The 25,280-nt window shown below is 35.3% G+C and overlaps 1 protein-coding gene across 1 annotated transcript in view; it reads right to left on the bottom strand.

Annotated features, from left to right (window-relative positions):
- Positions 1-8,199: 8,199 nt before the first annotated feature.
- Positions 8,200-25,280, bottom strand: part of LOC111150017 (anoctamin 5) — a 98,831-nt gene continuing 81,750 nt past the window's right edge. The window contains exons 17-23 of the mRNA XM_022507331.1: positions 24,437-24,606; positions 23,693-23,790; positions 17,619-17,749; positions 15,220-15,425; positions 12,909-13,087; positions 11,400-11,505; positions 8,200-8,421 (exon numbers count right to left, since the gene is read on the bottom strand). Coding sequence (XP_022363039.1) covers positions 8,200-8,421; positions 11,400-11,505; positions 12,909-13,087; positions 15,220-15,425; positions 17,619-17,749; positions 23,693-23,790; positions 24,437-24,606 — 1,112 coding nt within the window. The remainder of the gene's footprint in view (positions 8,422-11,399; positions 11,506-12,908; positions 13,088-15,219; positions 15,426-17,618; positions 17,750-23,692; positions 23,791-24,436; positions 24,607-25,280) is intronic.

Consider the following 25,280-nt stretch of genomic DNA (forward strand, 5'->3'; position numbering starts at 1 on the left):
CATTTTCAATAACAGGTTGCCTATCTTACAAATTTGTAGCAGTTTCCAAAAATATTGTGGATATGTCTTTGTCAGAAATATATCTTGTTAATACCTTTTCCTATTCCACGGTTATAATTTCAATTTTTTATTGATGCATAATATTCACAGAGTATACTGAAGAGATATGTACAGCTTAATGAATCCACAGTTATGTATACACCTGTGTAACCACAACTCAAACGAAAATATAAAACATTTTCAATAGCCCAGAAAATTCCATCATGCATTCTCCCAAATGAAAACTCTCCCCAAAAGTAACAATTTTTCTGACCGCTATGATCATGGATTCATCTTGCCATGTTTTTCCACTTTATGGGTGTCAAAAATATGTACGTTAGACATGCAAATGTACTCCTTTGTTTTGAGCTTTTTTTATACTCTGTGAACTTTAATCATGATAGTTCATTATTTCATTGCTGTTAGCATTCTATTGACTTAATATAACACAACTTAATTCTCCATTATGTTGTTGCTAGATTTTTAGATGGTAGCTAGTTTGGAGTATAATAAATAAAGCTGCTACAGACCTTCTTTACATGTCTTCTGGTGGATTTAAGTATTTAAAAATTGTTCAGTCATAGGGTAAACTAATGTTTAGACTTAGTAGCTCATATCGAACAATTTTCAAAGTGTTGGTAATAATTTTCAGTCCCATCAGATGTGGATGAGTGTTCCACTGGCTTCTTTCCTTTCTGTATTGTTGGTCATTTCACGTCTACCATTTGGGTAGGGTTGTACTGGTCTAAACGGCATCTGTCTTATGACTAAGGGTGCCGTTTACCTTTCCATAGTTCATTGGTAATTTGGACTTTGGCAAAATGATTAAAGTTTTTTGCCCACTTTTAAAAATTGGGCCATCTCTTTTTATTATATTTACAGAACTTATACATATTCTGGGTACAAGCCATTTTGGAAATACTTTTTCTTTATCTGTGGCATATATTACCACAGTCTTAAGGTCTATTATTGAGTAGAATTTCCTAATTTTAAAGAAGTTAAGGTATCTTTCATTTCTTTAACGGTTATTGTTCTGCCTATCCCCAGCCATGAAGATAGTCTCCTGATTTTGGTAATTTGTGATTTCTCTTTCTCTTGATCATTTCTTGCTAGGTATTTATCAATTTTGTTAGCTTTTTCAAAGAATCAACTTTTGTCTTTGTTAATTTTCTCTGCTATATGCTTGCTTTCTATTTTATTTTTATTTTCTCTTTTCTCCATTCTTTAGCTTTATGTTGCTACTTTTATTCCTATACATTTGAGATGAAGCTTATCTTAATCTATTTTCATAATTTTGTCTAATGCATGCATTAAGATCCAGATTTTTTTTCTTAAAGCAGTGATTTAGCTTCTTCCCACAAATAATGAAATGTCAATATTCATTTTCATTTAAAAATGTTACCTAATATCCATTGAGATTTCTCCTCTAATCCATATGGCATTGAGAACTGTGTTGCTTAATTTCCAGGTATTTTGAATATTTTCTAGTTATCTTTCCGTTGCTGAGTTCTAGTTTAATCCACTGGACCAGAGAACATACTCTAAATGATTTTAGTTCTCTGAAATTGTATTTGCTCTGTGGCTCAGGATATGTTCCATTTTGGTAAATGTTTCATGTGCACCTGTGCAAGAAGGTGTATTTTGCTATTTTTGATGTAATTTTATCTCTAGCTCATGATGATTGATCGCACTGTTAAATATCCCATGTCCTTGTTGCATTTTCTTTTTCCTGCTTTGTCCACCAATTATGAGAGCATATTCTCATGGTTGTGGATTTACGATCCCTTCTAGTTCTACCAACATTTCTTTTATATATTTTCTTGTATTTATTAGATATACATCTTTAGTATGGTTATGTATTCTTTTAAAAATTACCATTTTCTCATTATAAAATATCCCAAATTCTAGTTATTATATTTTGCCTCACAATCTACTTTGCCTGACGTTTGTATAAATCTATCTTATTTCATTGAAATTAGTGTTTCCATGGAGTCTCTTTTTTCCATTCTGTGCCTTTCAACCTCTCTGTGTCCTTGTATGTATAGTCTCAACAGACAACTCTGGGATTGTACCAAGGCTTCTTATCTTTGGCGGGCCCTGAATTTAAATATTTTTCCCAAGCCCCAAGTCTGTTGAATGCTCAGCTCAGCTTCTCTCCCTCTCAGCTCTTACTTTTGCTTTTGGAATCTCCAATTTCCTCAAGGAGAAAAATCACCACAAACACGGGCTGGTCTTGCTCACTAGGTTTTCCTCCCCTCTCCTGGATACTGACTCTAAAAGGCTGCAAGTCCTCCTTGGCTATGTAGTTTTCTGATATTTTCAACTTTTTAAAACATTTTACCCAGCTTTTCTAGTTGTTCTCAGAGTTTCCGTGATCTGAACAAAACCCAGGCTATTACTACCGGAAGTGTAATTTCTTGTTGCTAATTATAAAAGGGTGGGTCTAACATATTCCCATTAAAAATAATGTTTTCTGTAAGGCTTTCATTAATTTCTCCTCTTAATTCACTTCTCCTTCCTTTTCCTGTTTACATTGCTGTTCTCTAACTTCTTTTGATGCTTAACCTATTTTTTCCTTTGTTCTGTTTGAAGAGCCTTACTGAAGTCTATACACTTTCCCTGAAAGCAACCCACCAGTATTGAGTACACTCACACAATTTGAGCTGCTCAGTACTTTTGGTTCCATGTAATTAGAATTATCTTCTATTTTCTATTTTTTTAAAGATTTTATTATTTATTTGACAGAGAGAGACACAGCCAGAGAGGGAACACAAGCAGGGGGAGTGGGAGAGAGAAAAGCAGGCTTTCGGCTGAGCAGGGAGCCCAACGCGGGGCTGGAGCTGGATCCCAGGACTCTGGGATCATGACCCCAGCTGAAGGCAGACGCTTAACAACTGAGCCACCCAGGTGCCCTTCTAGTTTCTATTTTGATTGATTTTTTTGGATTCATACGTTATTTCAAAATCTGTCACATAATTTTCTAGTTATTATTATTGTTTTCTCATTTCATTTTATTGTAGACAGAGAAAATTACCTTCGGATTGATTTTAGTTCTTCAAAATTTTCTGGTTTTGTTTTTGTTTTTGTTTTTTTATGGCCTTGCATTTGGTCAGATTTTGTACTGACAGTGTTCTTAGAAAGTCCTATTCTTAGTTATTGAATACAACATTTTATGAAGGCAGATTGGCTCTGTTTTTTAACCACATCATTCAAATGATCAATAGTTTCATTAATTTGGCAGTTTTGTTTATATGGTAGTTTTGGTTAAGCTGGAGCTGTAATTCCCACTCCCTTATCTGGTGTCTGGTGAGATTGGCAAAAAAGGCGGACAGAAGGGAAGCCGCTGCTCTTTGCCTCTAGAGAGCTTTGCAGTGACTGATGACAGGAATCTGGTCTCACTCTTCTCCACTGCATGTCCAGACCTTGCTGACCAGCAGGGAAGCTGGGCTGCAAACCACAAAAGTAGCTGTACAGAAGCAATGACCTTCCACACTTATCTTCGCCAAAAGCAAGACTCCTTCACTCGCCCTCCTTCCCAGTCTCACTTCAGCTCTTGAATATCCGTACCTGCTCGCATTTGTTCACCGATGGCAGCCTTCCAGGAGAGGTCAACAGTGTTTTTTTTCGGACTCTCTAAATCCCACTTCCGCACCATTGTTTCCCACTTTCTTCCACAGTTTCAAAAGGCCTATTTTTCTATAACAAATTCTTTATTCTACAATATTCATCATTTTGCTGTCCTGATTAAATTCTGAAAATCTGTGTACTCTTTCAACCTAAAATGTGTCTTTCATACAGAGAATGAATTCACCTTGATTTCTGGCCAGTGCGCACTTCTCTTTTCTTGAATACATTGGTAAAAGCAAATGTGTTTTATTTTATCCTCTCTCTCTTTTTTAATTAAGTAGAAACTACAAGTCTAGGGCTCTTAAGGTATAAAATTTGTATAACTTCTGCACACTGCAGAATTAGAACAGTTCTATGAACTTTGAAATCCTGAGTTTACCAGCCCTGACATATTTCCTTGATGAGTTGGAATGACAAGTTTGAGAGTTATTATGAAAAAGTGCTTTAGTAAGACTAGGAAATTTGGCATTCTTAGGAAACTGAGTCTTATACCCACCAAAATGTAACTTGGGAGATTTTTTTTTAAAGCTCCTCTCCCAAAGATTTTGTTCCTAGAGATCTGGATTAGGACCAAGGGATATGAATTTCTCACAACTATCCCAGATAATTCCAATGCATGTGGTTGTGGATTTTTCAGACCTTTATTCAGAATATAGGACTTTCTATTCACCTTTATCAATTTTCCAAAGTAGACAAAAATAGAGGCAAAACTATGAGAAGTACCGCTTTCTCCAAATTTTCTGGACCCCGCAGCCTCTTACTTTGAGGAATTGGCATCTCTACATGTGACAAACACGTAATCTGGTGAATTAAACATGTTAAAAGCAATATTTAATATTAATTGTTAATATTTAATATTAATTGCATTTAATATTTCTAAAAAAAGAGGTCTAAAAACCTTCGAGAGCACTCAAATTCAGAGCATTCAAATTATATCAATGTTTACTGGAAGAATAAGTTGAATTCATGTCAAAGTATTACTTTATTCACTGCATGAGTCTGAATCTCTTGAGGTTTATATACCCGTTACTAAAGAGCAACTTTCCCTGCATAACCCCATTCACATCCCTTCGGGGGAGGGGAAAAATGGAAGAAAGAAAAGAAAAAGAAGCACTTATTTTCTTGGTTAGGACCATGGCACAAAATCACTCATAGGAAAGACATTCCTAGTCAAATGTTTTGGAGTGGGGGAATGGGAGAAGGTATCTCATATACATTGAACCATGCTATTCTTTTTAATATTCTCACGGATTTCTGCACAATGCTGGAATAATTGACATACTTGAATTATCACACATAAAGCAGAAGAGTAAAAATTTGTCTAGAAAAGGAATAAGATAATAGTTATAGTGAATCCTGGTAGCAGACTTCCAAGCCTAGCCAATGGTACTTCTGGAAACAGTCTCTTCCCTATTAACATTCTTTGATAACTTAATAACTATTGCTAATTAAAAACAACTGTTATGGAGGGGTTCTTTCAAAACAATAGATTCCCCTTTTGAAGAAGCAGCATGAGCTCCTCACCCTGGACTGGAGTTGATCAACAGAGATTCACGGCTCTGCATAGCACCTGACAGTACAAAATCACTTTGGAATCAAAGTTTACTTTTGACAGGTAACAGTTTTCAACATGAAACTTCTTTGGCTTTTCTCTCACCCTCACTAAGATGGCTTAGGAGAGACATCCCCCTTACCACCCACGGCGCGCCATGCGGCCTCACCAATGCCTCCCCCCATGGAAGCATGCACGGCTTTATATGGAGAGAACTCTTTTACCCTGTTCATCCTCTGTCCCTCCTCCTCTTTATCATCTTCTTTCCATCTTCTCCTGGAAAACTGACTTAATGGCTTCGTTAAGAGAAGAACGTTAAAGCCAAGAGGAGTCATGAAATGTAGCAAAACTAGGACAGCATTCCATCTAATTAAGATACTCCCTTCTTGATGGAGTCCTCTAGAATAAATGTTTGGAAAGGATTCTGCTTCTTGTGTGCAAAGAAAAACTGATGAAGGCAAGGATTAGAAATGACATTTGAAAGAGTTACATAATTTTTTTTTGTTTTGCACTTTAAATTATTTCAAATAAAATCTCCAATGTTTCCTGGAACATTTCTGAAAAAAGTAAGTATGGGTTTGATCCGATGATGATAACACATCAGCCGTGCTGATAAATATCCACTTACACTTGGTGGTCAGGTGCTCTTAGTTCAGCCCTCCCAGAATAACATGAGTTTAATTAGATGGGCCAAATCTACCTGAATTGATTTGACATTAGATTTTGGTCAGCAAGCTTTTAGGAAAGTGAGGGATACTTTTATTTCATTTTAAAATCTGTGAAACAAGGAAAAGGTTCTTGGTAGAAAATTGAAACACGAATACAAAGTATTTATTAATAACATTTTAAAAGGAAATATCTACCAATCATAGGAACTATTTACTTGTCTTAAAACTTATTTCCTCTCTTGCCAGTTTCTCCATACATTCTAGAAACCCAACACGCGAGTTGGTTTGTTTTTAAGATTGCAGTGTACTGATAACTTTGTGAGTTAAATTTGTCTTTATTTATCTTAACACTCTAGGTCTATAAATACTGTTAAGCCATAGAAACTAAAACTTATATCCAAGAAACCGATTTCCACACTCTTCCTTATTTTTATTAGCACCTAGGAAGAAAGTAATATGTATGAGCTGTGCAAAGGGACAACATGGTAGTAACACAGAGTTCGATATGACAAGCCAAAGATACTGCATCTGTGGCTTATTTCATAGTAACACTCGTGTCCTCAAGCAAGAACTAGGCCTCCTCCTCCTATGAAATCATTCTTCAATAATGAGATCATTTTAAATTACACAAAAATGTTTTTTTTCAATAAAATCTACCCAATGGATGACAAGTTATTACTGCCAATATTGGGGTAACTGTCTCATGGTTTTATAAAATTCATAATCCTCATTTCTACATGTTTAATATCTATCATTAGTTAATACTACCTGCATTATAATTAATATTGGCAATTCTACAAAAATGAATTAGTATCAAATAATAAAACTACTTTAAAAATATCTTGTGATAAAGTTTCTTCTTTTGTATGGAATTAAAAAAAAACACTATTCTTTTGGAACTGAAGTGTAATTGAAAGCTAGAGATGCAAGTACTATATCTGAACTGTATCCCTCACTTTGTAGTGTTAAAAATGTATATGAAGTATTTTTCATAAGAGAAAAAGGAACTGGTGTATATGTGCCATAGGCCTAAGTATAAGAGAAATAATGCAATTAATTTTTTTTTCCACTTAGCAATCAAAGCCATCACCCCTTTCTTACTTGGTTGATCTACTTTTGGTGTTCAACTCTGTGACTGATGTTAAACTGACAATTTCTGTACAACAAGCTAATATTTGAGATGTTACATCACATCACATGAACAGCACAACCACTTCCTGTGTGTCAAAGGTAGAGGGACAAGGCACTGAGTATTGTATGAAGTGATGCATCAATAGAAAACAGGGTAAACTTATTAAAAGATTCAAGATTGCTTCAAACAGATCAAGTTTCATAAACAACTTGTACCTAACTTATACAAAGAGCTAATGTTCAAACAGGCTTCATGATGCAAAATACGCATTATAGAAGAAAAATGATTTTTTTAAAAATAAAATTTTTTTCAGATTAAGATCAATAAATTAATCAATATTCATTGTCTTGCATTTGTTAGCTACTAAGAAGACACATTTACTTCTCTATAATATCTTTCATTTACTTGAAGAGCTGAAGCAACCTAACAACTTGTTAAGGCTGTTTTCCAGATAAGACAATCCAGCCTTGAAACTACTATTACCAAAATGTTATCTTTAAAGACCAGAGTTGTTAGTCTTTCGTTGAAACCCAAATGTTCAGTCTCTTGAAAAATCAATTCTGCATTGACCTGGAAGGGGAATCTGGGATTCTGATGGAAGTTTAACTTAACTTACTCAGGATGATTTCAGAAACAAACCCCCGCCATGGTATCCACCCAACATTTTTAATATGTGAGTTTTCTTAAGTCGTCTGATTTTGTTTTTTCATTCACATAGTCTGCAATGGCAGGAGATACATGGCTCAGGAGGCCACTTCAATTCCTTTCCTTTTGTACCAACATTTTTCTTGATGGGAAGGAGTTATAAAACAACCCAACAGAAGACCATGAAAATGTGCAGATGCACTGGAACGTGATGGGACAGCCCAAGTCCAGTGTTTAATTCTAAACTGCAACATTCCATGATTTTCCAATATTCTGATTCAACATGCACTTTTAACAATCATTTCTAGAACTCTACAAAACAATATCTGGGAAGAGTTCAGCCAATAAAGCAGACAAGTGGTATTCTTCCAACCTCATAAAGTAGGCCTCTGTAAAAGTGTACAAAAACTCTGAATTAAAAAAGAAGAAGGAAGAGGACGTGGGGTGAAATTGACACATGCCTTCTGGCCTCTACCCAAAACCCAGGGAAAGTTGTGACACCAGAGAGGCAACCAACTGCTTGCTCGTTATGGTGATTAGACTGCTGAGTTAGCCAGTTGTGCTTTGTTTTCCTCAATCAAGACTTGTTTGGCAAGTTCATTAGAACTAATTTTCAAGTTCTCTTTTAATTTGTGAAGCTCAAAGTCATGAAGAATCTTGACAGTCATTAACTTTTCTCGCTTGATTCTGTCCAGAACAACTTTTGGAACATCAGGGATCATCCAGGCCAACAAAAATTTAACTAAAAACACAACATGCTGGAAGAAACATAAGAGAAAATCAAGGACACTGTTAGAACTGTCAAATGTTCAGCAGGAAGTTCTTACAAATCACTTCATTCATTCAATAAACTTTGCTCAATACAGAAGGTATCAGGAACAGCAAAAAGATAAGGTTCCTGTCCTGGAACTTTCCCAGAAAGACAGAAAGACAAACATTGAACAAATAAATGCTTATTAAAATGCATAATTACAGAAATTCCAGGTGATCATGGTTATTGAATATACTGTTTAACTGTACTCACTCCTGAAAACCTAATAAGATACTTGGAAGGGAATTTTAAAAAATGGTGTAACTCACAAAGACAAAAAAAAAAAAAAGGAGGGAACAGCGATAACAGATTCAAGAGAGTAAAGAAAGCTGGCACTTCAGCTTGCAATTGATGATATGATGGTGGTAAAACCCAACAAGTCAAAAGCCAACTTTGTTTAGATCTTCAATAGAGTTCAGGAAAAATGGTCCTAAGGACTGTGAAAGCATACCTGTGGGCAGCTAACCAGAGGATTAGCCAACATCTGGTATAAGGAAAAGCTGGAATTTTCAGGACCTCTCTCCCATTGCCATCCAGGTACTACTTCCCTCCAACCTCACCCTGGCAGCAACTGAGTAATTTGTGCAGAAATCAAAACAGAAAGCCATGAACTCAGGAGCACCAGAGACAGTGGAGGATGGAGGAGTGGCGCCATACTGAAAATAGGGCAAGTAAGTGAAATTCAGTGAATCCTAAGATCCTTAGTCATCTTTGTCTCACTCAGGTCTCAGAACACAGGCAGCCGTAAAAGAGCACAACAGAAAGGAGTTTGGAAGACTTTTCTCTGGGGAAAGTAAGTAGTCTGTGAAATTACAATGGCAGATACCAAATTTTGTAGGTTTCAGATGAAAAGGTCCCCTCACTACCTCATCACTCTACAGTGAAACCTGCCAAGTGACATTACTCCTGTAGGCACACAAAGGTTATAATTAGCTTTCACTTATTTGCTCTTAAGTAGAAGCAGATTGCCAAGAATCAGCAGGTATGTAAAAGAAAATATCTAATGCAAAAGAAAAAGACTGAAACAGACAAATAGAAACTAAGAGGAAACAGAGATAATGAAGAAGCAAAACAACTGCAAAACAAAAAGATAAAAATATGAGTTCATCTAAAGGACAGAAAATAATTACAATTTCAAAACAGGAAGTATAACACCTGAGTAATAGAACTTCTAGGAAGACAGAACAGAGAAAAGAAGGAAATAATTCAAAAAATAATATGTACAAGCGAATTTTCTCAACTTGAAGGGTAAGTACCTTTTCAGATTCACAAGGCTCAGCAAGTGTCCAGAAAAATGAATATTATCCAATAATAAGAACTTGTGATTTTTCATAAAAGAAGGACTAGTGAGAGAATCCTTAAAGCTTACTGATTTATAAAAAGATCATAAACAAAGTCTGGGGAATTGGAATTGTATCGCATTTTTTAACAACATTGAAGCAGACAGAAAAAAGAGCACTGTCTTCAAAAATGTCAGGAATAAGAAGAGTAAATGAAACAAGATGGGATTGGGAGGGAGACAAACCATAAGTGACTCTTAATCTCACAAAACAAACTGAGGGTTGATGGGGGGAGGGGGGTTGGGGGGGGTGGGGTTATGGACATTGGGGAGGGGTATGTGCTATGGTGAGTGCTGTGAAGTGTGTAAACCTGGCGATTCACAGACCTGTACCGCTGGGGATAAAAATATATTATATGTTTATAAAAAAAAATGTCAGGAATACCTAAATAAAGTTAGTTGAAAATTTTTCAGGGAAAATGACTTTTAATCTCGAATTCTATGCCATTTAGTCATCTGTGAGGAAAGAAAAAGAAATATTCAATATTCTCAAAAGTTCTCAACAATTGACCACTCATAATTTTCCTCAGAAAATTGCTGAAAAATGCACTTCATCAAAATAAGCTAGTAAACCAAGAATGGGAGAAACACAGACCACAGAAAATCATTTTCAGTACAAGAGAAGGTGAAGAGAAGGTGAAAGTCCCAGTGAGTCAGATGGGCATATCATCACAGATGGTGAGTCAGAGCCTGGCATAATTAAAAACATTAATAAGAATAATAGACAAAAATAAAAAAATCCCAGGTGCAACTGACCAGGGTGAAAGGTGATCTAAACTTACGATGGAAAATATGAGAACAAAAGAGTGATAAGGTCACAAAGAACAAGAGAGAGAAAGAGAGAAGAAAAACATAGGGAAGGATATACATAAGACTGCTCTCTTTTTCATCACATAGAATTTGTATGTGTTTGCAATAGACTTGACTACTACTGAACTTCACGGCAGAGTGAAAAAGTGCCTTCCCTTTATTTCTCTTTCCTTCATTGGCCCTCACGTCTTTTGATATAGAACGTCACCATGAAACTTACCCAAATCCCCCCTCTGTATTTGTTCTCTTTTAATGCATGCCCTATATCTACAATAAGAGTTGATATTCCACAAAGGGGGAAACATAATATAGTGGACAGAGCAGAGGCCTGGGAGGGATATGTAACTGGCATGGAAGCCCAGCTCCAACATTAGCTGATTATCTTTAAACCCACTGCCAATTCTGCTGAGTCTCAGATTCATTTTTCAGGAGTGAACAATAAAGTCTAACCTACAAGGTTATCATTACAATGTCTGGAACCAGTATGTAATAGCTGTTCAGTAAAATCAGTGCATTCTTTGTCCTTTTCCTGACCTCGAGGGAAGAGGCCCTATGTTTTCTTTTCATTATGTCACCTGGATATTTTCAACAATAGTAGGTGAATAATAGGCAACAACACATTGTACTGAAAATATCCCTATGTTGCTTTTCAGGACAACGAATACCTCCTTCAAAACAATTTCCTGAGATAATACTAATTTTCTGCCGAGCAGATACCATTAGAAATCTGGAGGGAGAGGACAGATTAAGTGGAATGTAAGTTAAGGGAGACTTACTTCCATAACAATGATGAAGGTCATCTTGGCAGCGAGGACGTGCCAGTACTGCATATTATGAAAATATTTCTGATCATGATCAGGAGGATACCTGTAATCTCTGTACCTGAAAAACAGAAGTAAATGCAAAAAATTAGCTATCGCTTCACATAGAGACCTAGCGCAAATTCTTACCATTTCTCTTAAGAGACACTTTTAATTTACTACAAAAGTCAAGTCATAGGAAGGTAACTGCCATTATGATACATTTCATTTTTGCACAGATAAAATCATGGCCACATGTTATTTATATATAGTTTGGTGTAGCAGGAGACACAGGTGAAACTTCTATCCTGCCCTTCAAAGTCAAATTTCACAAAAGAGTCAGCAAAATGATTCTGTCTCCATTCGCTCTCTTCCTACTCCTTAACACACTTAGTTCTGTCCACCACTCCACTGAAACGCGTTGTCTCCTGTCATTAAACTGACTAAACATGCTAATCCTTTTTTGATATTTCGAGAACAGGACTTGATATTGTTGACTGTTCTTATTTTTATTTTTTAAACTCTACTTTCTTTTGGCTTATCTGACACTGCATTGTTTTTATTTTTCTTACTATTCTTCTGGATTTTTCTTAGTGCTCGACTTTGTATGCCCACTGTTTTCTGCAAAGTTACTAGACATTGATGTTCTTCAAAGTCCACCTAGGAAGTGATGAAATCAAGAAAATGGACACATGCCCATGCTCATAAACACCATACTATGATTCCTCTATATGCAGATCTAAAATCGAACAATGGTTTGGCTACCTGTATGTCTACCAACATTTTGCTGTCTCTTGCTGTTTCCCAGAAGAAGTAGCTCGCTTAAGGTTTAAGTTAAGTGGTCTTGATGTACTAGATATATATTATATGTATAATCTTTATGTACTATATATATAATCTTTATGTCATATATATTTATCATATATAATCTTTAAATTAGATTAAAAAGACCCTCATAGCACAGGAGATGCTGAGTATGGAAACAGGTTCACAAACCTAATTTCATGCTCTCTGCCTGGAGGAAAACTTTTACATGGGACAGATGGTGAATTTATCATATTATTTCTCCTTTTCTCACTCTATCTCTTTTTAAGAACATATAGTTATATTCAAGTAGGTTTAATGCAGATATATGATCATGGTGTAAATTCAAATAGGTTAAATGCAGATACACTATGATCATGCTGTATGATCTAATAGATATTATTATATCGTGGTGCCAAGGGGCATTCATTGGTGAGATATCTCTCCAATAAATTTAGAAAATAAGAAACAATTCAAAATTGATACTATTTTTATCCATAATATCCTTTTACTTTTGGCCTTTCTACTTTTCCAAATAGTAAAGTCTAAAATCGATGCACTTTACCCAGGATATTTATTGCCCTAAGTAAATCCTTTGTATCTCAAGCCATGGGGGAAATGGAGAACTTAAAAAACACATTTTAAAAAGCAAAATTAAAAGCTAAGAAATTAAGAAGAAACCTGCAAGTGACGAAGTCTCGTTTTTCCGAAGGTGCAGTGTGGTTTGGAAAATCAGCTATAAGGAATGTTGACAGACTGTCATTAACATATCCTCTCATGGGTTCAGTGTCATCCGTTGAGTAGGCATAGTAGTAAACTAAACGGGGAATGATGTCCGATGTAAATGCCACAATAAAAGCCTAAAAGACAAAGCAAGAGGAAAATCTTGAGCTAACAATCTAGTTTTTAAGAAATGTCTGATTTGCATATTTCTCGGTTCCATATGGATGCAGGCAATTAAAATGCTATTACGAGTTACGTTAACATAGGAGTCTTTGGCCTGCAACATGAAATAGTCCTTTTCAAGTTTGTGATTAGTATTCCAAGACTTCCAAGCTAGAGAGCGGCCATGATGAAAACTGAACCTAAATGTATCTGGCTCCAAAAATCATGCTCTTTCCACCATGCCTTGTTATTTCTTACATCTGTTTCACAGCACATTTACACCATCCTTAGCCAAATTCATTTGCCCAAACCAACTCCATAAGCTGGGACCATGAGTGTGCACACATCCGTGCGTGTGTGTTCATGCCCTCGCACTGGTAGGTGGTTGGTGGTTGGTGGGGAGGGGATGGAGAGAGAAGACCATGCGATGGTTAATGTCCCACAGTTCAGTGCAATTAATTTCAATATTTGATTCTACAGGAATGGTATTTTTCCATCCTTCCCCAAGCTCTGGAATGGTATAAATATCATGTTTCTTTTTACCAGGTAAGTCCATTTAAAACCATCTGGCTCTGCCCTCTACATTTTTACTGGTAGGTTCTTTTGTTTAGTTTTGTTAACGATTTTATTTATTTGTTTGAGAGAGAGAGAGCGAGAGAGCAAGAGAGCGAGAGAGAGAGCATAAGCAGGGGGTAGAGGGAGAAGCACACTTCCTGCTGAGCAGGAAGCCCAGTGCCCATGGGGCTGGATTCCAGGACCCTGGGATCATGACCTGAAAAGAAGGCAGAGGCTTAATCACCAGAGCCACCCAGGCGCCCCTTAGTGGTAGCTTTTTAAAAAACTTTTAATACTTTGATAGCTACTGGTCCAATCAGGTTTTCTACCACTTACTGAATAAACTTTGGCAGTCTTTATTTTCTTAAAAAGGTGAGAATTTCAAAAATAGATTTTAAAATTTATTGGAATAAAGGAACATATATCAGTCTCACAATTTTCTCACCTGTATAACTCTTTTTCTTGATGGAGATTTTCAGAGTTCTATTTACTTTATATGTCTTTTCAATGAACCAACTCTTAATTCACTTAGTAATTATACTGCTTTTTATTTGTTTTCCATTTTTGTTATTTCTGATTGTATCTGTATTAATTTTTTCTTACTACTTTCTGTTGATTAGTTTTACATTTTTCCTTACGTTTCTGAACTAATGCTCAGCTCATGCTTTCAAGTCTTCTTATTTTAATAATAAAAGCATTTATTGCTATGAATTTTTCTGTAACTGTGGTTTTAGTTAATTCCTATTGGTTTTCATCTTAGTTAAGTGCTCTTTATAATTTCAATTTTGCTTCCTCTTTATATAATAAAGCTTACTTAGAAGTGTGAATGTTAGGTGGTTAGAGTTTTTTAAATTATCTTCATTATCAACTTCAATTTTTATACCATTTTTATATGTAAATATATATGTAAAAATTTCTGCTTTGGGGGAATTTAGTTTTATAATCATTTTTTAATAAGTGCTCTATAAACATAACATGTAAATGTTGTATATTCTCTATTTGTAGTATACAACATCATGTACAATCAAGCTTTAACTGTGTTATTCAAATCTTTTATGTACCATTACATATTTTCTATCTACTTTGTCATGTGTTATAAAACTGTACCATGGTATTTCAAGGACAGTGGTTTTACAATTTTCCTTGTATTTCTAAGAGTTTGCATGTCATAAATTTCTCTTTGTTGTTTAGTGCATAAAAATGAGGGGTGCCTGGGTGACTCAGTCAGTTTAGAATCTGACTCTTAATTTTGACTCAGGTCATGGTCTCTGGGTTGTGAGATCGAGCCAGGTGTCAGGCTCTGTGCTAGGTATGGAACCTGCTTAAGATTCTCTTTCCCTCTCCCTCTGCTCCTCCCCTGACCTCTATTTACACATATGCTCTCTCTCTCTCTCTTAAAAAAAAAAAAAAGCATAGGGATGATGTATCTTATGGACTGTCACCATGATGAAATCAACATAGCTAAAGATTGAGTTAAGCATCATGCACATCTTCCCATTGCCAAGAAAACAAAATGAAATACAAAGCCGCCCAAGCAAAATGGGCCACTTACATTAGTTGCCACAGAAAGGACAGCCATTCCATAAAGAATGTCTTGCCAAACACCTATGCTGTGAGCTTTAGCAGCCACGGGTCTCCTATACTGAGTTGTAAGTTTCCAGGCATCCACTCGGATCTCTATAATATTATTCAAGAGAGCAAGAAGAGGAGCCAGAGGAAAAGAGGCCACAAATAATGTAACAAATCCAAACTGGGTAACTGTAGGAAAAAAAGAAAAATTAGTGAACTCATTATCGTGAAGGAGAAAAGGGGAAAAACTCTGCCCAAATTCCGCAACGTCCTCCTTTTGGAGAGATATACACCAGCAAAACACTCCAGGCCTCTTTCCATTGGCCCACTTCCTCCTCCCCACTGGAAGCATAGTGACTTAGTTACTGGCTAGCACAGAGAGGAGAAACTGGGCATATATAGCTCAGTTCTGTCCTTGCTGTTTTCTTTTGACATCTGCTTGTCTGAAGAAAGCATCTCTTCTTGTTAGAGAAGAGATTCTTTTTATTCTTCTTAAAACCCACCCTTTTATTAGGGGCTATGTTTAGGTCTATGCTGGTCTAGTCTTTACACTGGTAGTGACACATTAGTGGGGCAATCAAGTTCTTCCATCTCGAGGAATCTATGAGATCAGTGAGAATGTCTGATTCATTTGTGTGTTTCCAAGAGCCAGCGTGTGTTGATTATACAAACATACTCAACTACAACAGTGCACAGACTACACTGTTTAAGGTTTGAAGGTGCTAACAGATGACAAGACAGTGCAAAGGAAGATGCTTGAGAATGAAACAGAAAATGAATCATCTAAAGCATTACAAACACATATAAATTATATGTGGGCCAAGGAAATATAACACAATTTTCTGGAAAGATGTATTTATGTATTTGTTTAGGTCCTGGTCCTCTATACTATCTTGACATTTTTCTAAATAAATTGTATTTTCTTTCCTCATTAAGACTTAACACCTATGTAAGTTAACTTCTCTTCCCATTTTTTTTTTTTTTTATTTCCAACAATGACTGAGGTACAAGCATACATTCAACTGGCAGTCTGGGCTTCCCCCATAAGTGGAAACCATATAATAAGAGATACAGGAATGGCTTTCCACTGAAGGGAGAGAGGAAGGTGCTTCTACTAGTCCTCTATTTTCAGATGAATCTCAAGTGTTTCTGGATTTCAACTCTTCTCACAAAAGTTTCTCAAAGGAATTAGTCTTGCCACTTTCCAACCCAGCTGAACACCTCTTCAGAGGAAGCATTATGTAGAAACAACTTGAATTTTCTGTGTTCAAATCCCACATTTTACTTAAAATCTTTTTGGCCCATAGCATAAATTGACCCATCCTAATTTTAGTATCCTCTAAAACAAAATGCAGTGAATGATGAGTTCTCTGTGGAATGTTTCAAGATGCTATGATGTATACAAGACATCCACAATAAACTAACTCAGCTGCACCTCAGTAAATGGTAGTTAATTTTCTTATGAAACTTTTATTTCATTTTTTAATTTCAGTGATAATCCCTAATGCATTTATGCACAAATGCATTTGATACACAATTAATTAAAAATTAGAGCCTTATCACCCCATAAAGCAAGGACTACCCAATTTTACAACTGGTTATATGAAACAGGCTGCTCTCAGTTTGTCCTAAATTTACCTATTTCATTTCAGGTATCTTGTGTATGTATCACAGTGGAGAAACCAGTAGCAATTTCAGGTCACTTTTTCATTTCACCATGCTTTCATGGGCCTTAAGAGTCTTAAGTAAAGCAAACTGTCCTCCTTAATTTCATCACAGAAGCAGAGAAGTAACTTCAGAGGAAACATTTACATAGACTTTACGAGCAGTCTCCTCATCATCCCTCCTAAAATTTCACCTCAAAGTCTCTTCTCTGTTCAATCCGTAGCATTTTTTATGCATTTCTTGTGTTCAATGTGAACTCCCCCTACACAACTGTTTTTAGCCTTCTTCTTTTCAGCCTGAAATAAAGGACTTGCTCTAAATGTATGTCAGACTCTGGAAATGTCTACCAAGTTATTCTCTCTCTGGGCTGTAAGTGAGGCAAACAGGGAACTATGCAAGCTAATCTGAGAGAGGAGTTAAAAAAAAGTGATTCTTCCTTTATTTGGTTTAACAATCTTAACATTCAGTTGACAGGAAATATATCTCTAACATGGGTGTTTGAAACTCAGCTTCATTCTGCATTCTACCTAGTAAGGAATACAACCATCCACCTGTCCTTTTATCTACATTCCAATGGTTTATTGGACACCTACTAGCTACAAGGCAGGAAGAAACATTAAGAGCTAAAACAAACAAACAAACAAACAAACAAACAAAAACCCCCAAAACTTACTTTACTCAGCCTGACTATGTTTCAAGACAGTGGTTAAAACTTACCTGTTTCTAAGTACTCATAAAAGAGCCCAAGAGATCCGAAAGTTTCAAGGTCATGATCCTGCTCCCATCGACTGTACAGCTTTTCAGAGTTGGTCCGAGCTTTTCGACGTCTCCACCAATTCAGAACCATACTGTTGGAAGTGATAAAAGTAAATACATGATTAGAATTTAAAAGAAAGTGGTCAGAAAACCAGGGTGTTAGATCTAGAAATTGGTGGTGAGAGAGGTTAAGTAACTTAAGATCACAGAGCAAAGAGAGTATAACTACAGCTAAAGTCAAATTAAGAATCTAGTGTTTGAGGTCAAAGTTCTTTATTGGTGTGTTAAGAAAATAAGACTACCCTGACTCTCCCCATGGAAATACTTTACTCAGAGACAGTTCTGTTAAAGATTATGTGGAAGAGAGGGTCACCATAGGACCACTTTTTTTTCCATTTAATTTACTAACCTTTAAGTTGTCATGATACTCAGAAGTATGCTCAAGGAAGGGAGAAATTGGTTACAAGAGAAAATATATAACAAAGGAAACACAGAGGCCCATCAAACACATGAAAATAAATGCAATAACCCTAAGCAAAATATTACCTAACTAAATTCCATAGAATTTGAAAAATAATGTATCATGGTAATGTTGGAATACTTTAGGAACAGAAAGGCTTTTTTATTAGAAAAGCAATCAATATAATAAATGACATTAACAGATTTAAGCAGAAAAATATAAAATTATGTTGACTAATGAGAAAAATGCATTTGATATATTTCAAGCACCTAGTAAAACCTATTGATGACAGAAAAGCAGAAAAAGAAGGAAATTACCTCATCTGATAAAAAACATCTGCCAAAATCCTGGGGCAAATATTCTGAACAGGGAAAACCTAAAAGCATTACCTTTAGAATCAAGAACAATGTAAGACATCTTTTTCAAGAATCTATTAGACACAGCAAAGGAAACAACCAACAAACTAAAAGACAACCTAATAAGTAGAAAATACTCACAAATGACATATCCAATAAATGATTAATATCCAAAATATATAAAGCACCGATACAACTCACCACCCAAAAAACAAATATTCCAATTTAAAAATGTCAACATGAAAAGCCATTTCTCCAAAGAAGACATATAGATGGCCAACAGACACATAAAAAGATGCTCAACACCTCTCATCATCAGGGAAATACAAATCAAAACCACAATGAGATATCACCTTGTATCCATCAGAATGGTTAACATCAAAAACATAAGAAACAATAAGTGTTGGCAAGGATGTGGAGAAAAAGGAATCCTCTTACACTGTTGGTGGGAATACAAACTGGTTCAACCATCGTGGAAGACAGTATGGAGGTTCCTCAAAAAGTAAAAATGGAACTACCCTATGATACAGTAATTGCACTACCAGGTATTTTCCCAAAGAATACAAAAACACTAATTCAAAGGGATATAAGCACCCCTATGTTTATTGCAGCATTATTTACAATAGCCAAATTATGGAAGCAACCAAAGTGTCCCCTGATAGATAAATGAATGGATGAAGAAGATGTGGTAGGGCACCTACGTGGCTCAGTTGGTTGAGTGTCTGAATCTTGATTTTGGCTCAGGTCATGATTTCAGGTTGTGGGATTGAGACCCTCATTGGATCCACACTCATAAGAAGCCTGCTTGAGATTCTCTCCCCCTCTTTACTTCCCTCCCCACAACTTATTTTCTCTTTCTGTCTAAAATAAATAAATAAATATTTTTAAAAAAATGATGTGATATGTGTGCATACACACACACACACCATGGAATATTATTCGGCCATAAAAAAGAATGAAACCTTGCCATTTACAACAATGGATCTAGAGAGCATAATGCTAAGCAAAACAAGTGTGAGAAAGACAAGTACCATAGGATATCACTCATATAAGGAATTTAAGAAATAAAACAAACAAAGGGGAAAAAAAAGAGAGGGACAAATAAACCAGACTCTTACCTGCAGAGAACAAACAAATGGTTACCAGAGAGGAGGTGGGTGAAGGAAAAGGTGAAATAGGTGAAGGGAATTAAGAGTACACTTATCTTGATGAGCACTGAGTAATATAAGGAATTATGGAATGACTATATTGTACATCTGAATTGAATACAACACTGTATGTTAACTACATAAATTAAAATTTAAAAAGTCATCTTATTTGAATAAAGTAGCCCTATACCAAGCAAATGTTATGAACTCATGGTCAATTTAATAAAAAAAATTTCTGCAAAAACCAAAAAAAAAAAAAAAAAAAAGACTCTATAGGAGATCTTAGCACAGCAAGATGAAAAAGAAAAAGGCAAAAGAATTGGAAATGAGGAGAAGAAATCTCTGATTCAGATTATGAATAGTAATGAGAATGAAATGCCTGCTTAAAAAACCCAAACGAAGTTCGATAAGAATTATTTTAAAAAATGGAGTTTATCTACGTATTTTATTCCTATATACCCATAAAACACAAGTACAAAACATAATTTTTTAAAAGATACCACTTACAAAAGCAACTAAAATTGAAAGTACTTTTAGATGGTTTTGACAAAAGATCTGTAAGACCTATATGCCTAAGTTTAAATCTCTTTACAGTCACTGAAGTCCAAAATAAACATTCATGAAATAAAAAGACTTGGTATTATTAAAATGCCAGTTGTTTTATTGAAAAAACTGAAATGTAATTTCAATAAAAACATCAAATATTTTTCCATATGAGGTCTGGCAAGCTGTTTCTAAAATCTGTACAGAAAGACAAAAGATAAAAGATAGCCAATATATTTCTATAGATGAAGAATAAGTTAGTAAGACTTGACCCACCAGAGATCAAGACTTACTATAAAGCTGTATTAATTAAGAGAGTATAGTATTGGTACAAGGACAGACAAATCCTGGAACAGAATGGAAACCTAGTACTAGCCTTGCACTTGCTATATGGCATAAGGTAATATGGTAGATCATGGAGAGAGGGGAGGAGGAACTTCTCAATAAATGGTAAACACAACAATTACATATATATGTGCACATGAGAAAGAAATTAAATTTGAACTTCAGATCAAACACAAAAATCTTTTCTGTCTATATTCAAACTTTAAAAGGTAAAGACAATAATGTTAAAATGTTAAAAATTTAGAAGTATATGAAAATATCTTTTTGATCTTGGGGTAGGGAAGGATTTATTAAATAAGACTTGAAAAATGTTAACCCATAAAAGAAAAGATTGGTAAATTCTACTGTATTAAAAGTATATTCTTTTATCCATGTATACCAGAGGTTCTGCAGAGAACACTTACATGCTGCTTATATCCAAACTGAAAAAGAAAGGGCACAGAACCCCTCACATTTTTCAGACAGTATCAAAAAGATGGGCATAGCTAGAACTGGAAAAACAAAGAAAAGGGGACCACCCAGTTTAAACAAGAAAAATCTCCTAGGAACCCCAGGAGCACTTCCATTTACTAACTCCTCAGTTCCCACATGGTAACCATTATCTTGAATTTTAAAATAAGTACTTCCTTGTTTTCCTAAATATGGTTTGATCATCTATGATCATTTTCAGTTAATTTTTAAATGAGGCATAAGATTTATAAGTTTTTCTATTTTGCAAATGGAGGTCCAATTGTTCTAGCATGCATTGTTGAAAGACTGTTCTTTCTTCAATAAACTGCCTTTGCACCTTTGTCAAATATAAAATGGTCATATTTATGTAGATCTATTTCTGCAATACCTACTCTGTTCCATTAATACAACTATGTGTTCTTTCACCAATCCCAACATCTTGATTAATACAGTTTTATAGGAAGCCTTCAAATCTAGTAGTATAATTTTTTCAACTTTATTTTTTATGAGAATTGTTTTCCTATTTTATTTCTTCATCTTCTATATAAATTCTAGAATATGCTACATGTACAGAAAGAAATTCTGCTGATATTTTGATTAGAATAACAAATTTATATTTCAACTTGGGGGATAACCGGCATCTTTACTAATTTGAGTCTTTCAATCCGTGAAGGCGTTTCTCTCCATTCATACAGATTAAAACTTTTTTTCCCCGTCAGGATCTGTAGTTTTCTGTATACTAATCCCATATACTTTTTAGATTCATATCAAAGTATTTCTTTTTTTTTTCTTTTTTTGGTGCTAACTACCTTTGTACTGATCAATGTTTCTTGCATCCCAAACTTTCATTTTGTAATCTTTTCTTGCTCAACTACACCATTCAGTGATGGTCTATGAATGTAAACTCTTGTTTTTAATGTCTAAAAGTTGTCTTTATTTCACCTGTACTTTTTACACTAGTTAAACTGCTTCTAGAAATCTAGGTGTATACTAATTTTACTCAGCATCTTGAAAATATTCTACTGTCTTCTGTATCTAATGCAAGGAGTAAGATATCTGTGGATAGTGTAGATGATATTCTTTTTTTCTCCTGAAAGATTTTAAGATATTTTTAGCTCTCATGTTCTTACATTATAGTGTATCTGGGTATGAATTTAATTTTATTTATCTTACTTCATACTCCAAGTTCTTTTTCATTTCTGAAACTCACATTTTTCTTCATTTCTGGAAAATTTTCAGCATTTACTAATTCAAAGAATTGGTAAGAAAGAATTGGTGAGAGCATTTTTTCCTCCAACATTTACTCAGTTCTCTTTTTCTGGAACAACTAGTAAGTTAATATGGAAACCTTTTTATGTAATATAGCTTCCTATTACTTCAATTTTTTAAATCTCATTGTCACTCTGTTTTATTATACAATGTGGAAATTTCTCAGTACTATTTTCCAATTCATTAATTCATTCTTCAGTTGTGTCTAATCTGCAATCAATGTCATCTACTGCACTCTTTATTTAAAGTAACATGTTTCATTTATGTAGAATTGGTTCTTTTTCATGTTAATTTGTTCTTGTTTCATTTATATGTTTTTAATTAAATTATTTTCTGACCCTTTTAAATAACGGTATTACCTCCTTTTATGTTTTTAGGCTTTGTCAGAATCTTCTAGCTAGAGTTAAGTTCACTTTCTAAAAACTGATTTTGCTAGCAGCCTCTGTAGCATGAAATCTCCTCAGCAGTTTTGGAACTTTGGTTTGTAGGCTTAATTCTACTTGCTTCTTTTTTCTTTTATCTCCCTGAGTGTTTCTTTTCCTCTGTGAATATTTACCCTCCCTCTTGTGTTTGGTTTAGGAGTTATCCCCATTCTGCCCTCCAGATTCTCAATCTAGAGTTAGGACTTAAGATAATAGCTTAGAGTTATTTCTCTATGGTAATTGGATGTGGTTTATCAAATACTTTTTGTAGAGTTACATCATGTTCTTCCTCTGTCAGTACATGAAATAGAACCCCAGGAGAACTAATGAACTGTGGGGAGAGGTGGAAGCAGAGGAGGTCTCAAACGTCTTTCACGAAGAGGTGAGAATAAACCCAATCCCTAACTTCAAGTACAGTTACATGGGCCAAGCCCTGGTCTTAAGTAGAGCACTTAAGTCCACCTGACATTGTAGGTGCTAAACCTTGATGCTGTCACTTCCTAAATAGGAGCCCTGCAAGATGATAGGCTTATGATTCTCTTTTTATTCATGGAAATTTTCAACTTTTATTTGAGATCAACTGTCATTTTGGTTTTCTCTTTTCATAACGTGTCTATTATTGTCATGCTTTTGGAATAGAAAACAATACTTTCATATACCAAAACTTAATTCATGACCAATTTTTGTGCCTAAGGTACACAACACATGGATATTTTTAGAGTTTAACTTTCAGTAATCTAGAGAAGTAATAGGCAACATATAGAATAATGTACAGAGGATAAAACATTTAGATTTCCCAATGGAACCTCCATAGGAGAAGGGAATAATACCTTTTCCTCAATTTCACTCAAGCAATAAAAATCCTTGTTTAACAGCCTATATTACCTCAATGCATTCCTGACTGTTGATTAAAAGTGAGTTTTTGTTGTTGACTCAACCATTTGCTAACAATGATACCATGATAATCACAGAATTCCATCTTCTTCCAGAGGAAATCTCTCAGGGTTACCTGACTCAAGAAAAACTTGTAAGTTGTACATACGGATAAATGGCTTCTTTGACATTTCCAAAGATCTGTTTTCCAGTCATTATGATGGTCAATTGGGCTGTCAATTCTATTAGACAGCCTCCAGGGTCACACTAGTCAGAAGCAAGGAAAAAAAGAAAAGGGAGCAATGAAAGATGGATTTTTGCCAACAAAAGAAATCTTAGACCCAAGATTACAATCTGAAGATTTTGACGGGAACGGATATTAAAGGGATACAGATATTAAGCTCAATAGTTTCAAACAGGATAACTAACCAGTTACAAGACAGCTGCAACACATTTGGATTGCTGGGTCTCATTCTTAGAACATCCTGAATCTTTCTGTTGGGGGTTAGGGGTAGGGGTTGTTATTTTCTCCATGTGATTTGGATGCAAGGCAGGTATGGAAACCATTGATGTGGTCTAGCTCTATGACCCATGGTGGAGCCTTCCTGCTGTACTTCTGGAACGCTATCGCTCATCCTTGGCAGGAAGCCTTCTAGAATAGAGAACTCACTTATTCCATTCCATAGCTCATATTTTATTCCTAAATAATAGGCACAAAATAACTCCTTGCCCAAAAGGAACTGGGACGTCTACCAGATGATAGGATGGTAAGACCAATACTCTCTATGGAGAGAGTTGGTGGCTTACACTTCTCTGGGATCCTGATAAAAATCTGAGTTACTGCTGGGCACACAACAAGTATTTAGTTAATACTGAGTTCCTGAAGCCACAAGCCTCTCAAGACAACTCTTACCTCTTCACTTCTCCACGCATGAAACAAATATGTGTATTTTCCGGGATAGCCCACGAACTTCCCTTTAAAGAAAGCTACGTAGAAGCAGGACGAGTAAAAATTCACAAACTGAAACAGGAACATTTTCAAGGTAAGACTGCTCTCATATTCCTGATAAGTTCGAGGAATTTCTGTTAAGTAATAAAACACCAAGGTTAAATTATGCACTTTCCTGTTTCTCCCTCAATTCTGTATTGCCTGGGACAAGTCACATTATTAGTCATATTATTCTGAGAGCCTGTTGAAATAGGAGCCATTCTTGTCCTAACAGACCAATATTAAGTAACAATTTGTGCTCAGCTTTCTGTTAAGAGGCTTTGTATTAATCCAATCACTGGAGAAGCCTAAGAAGCAGTTATTACTATACTTAGATGGATAAAATACTTTACCTGGAGTCACACAGAATATGGAATTCAAACCCATATCAGACTGGAGAGGCTTATGCTTACCCTGGTACACTGTATGATATCCTGTAAACATAATAGATCTCTCTCTGTCTGTTGTCAATCAGGTTTAAATAAAGTAAAGGGCATCTGCAAGGACAGAGGATGATTTCCAAACTAAATTGTGTTTTCCTCTCATGAATTAATGCTTATATCAATTTTGAAAAGAATGTCATACAATTGGTGGCAGTAATAATACACTTTCTCTCTCCTTTATTTAAAATGCAGGATCATGATCTAACATTTAGTGAATTCCAAAGACAAAAAAATGTTAGATTCCCTTCACATCACAGATAAGCATCAGGAGGTGTGAAAGAGTCAGGGATCATGTTTTTCTGAGCTGATGATCTCCCAGCAGCATG

This window comes from Enhydra lutris, unplaced genomic scaffold, assembly GCF_002288905.1.
Source record: "Enhydra lutris kenyoni isolate GAN:26980312 unplaced genomic scaffold, ASM228890v2 scaffoldscaffold22, whole genome shotgun sequence".
Lineage (NCBI taxonomy): Eukaryota > Metazoa > Chordata > Mammalia > Carnivora > Mustelidae > Enhydra > Enhydra lutris.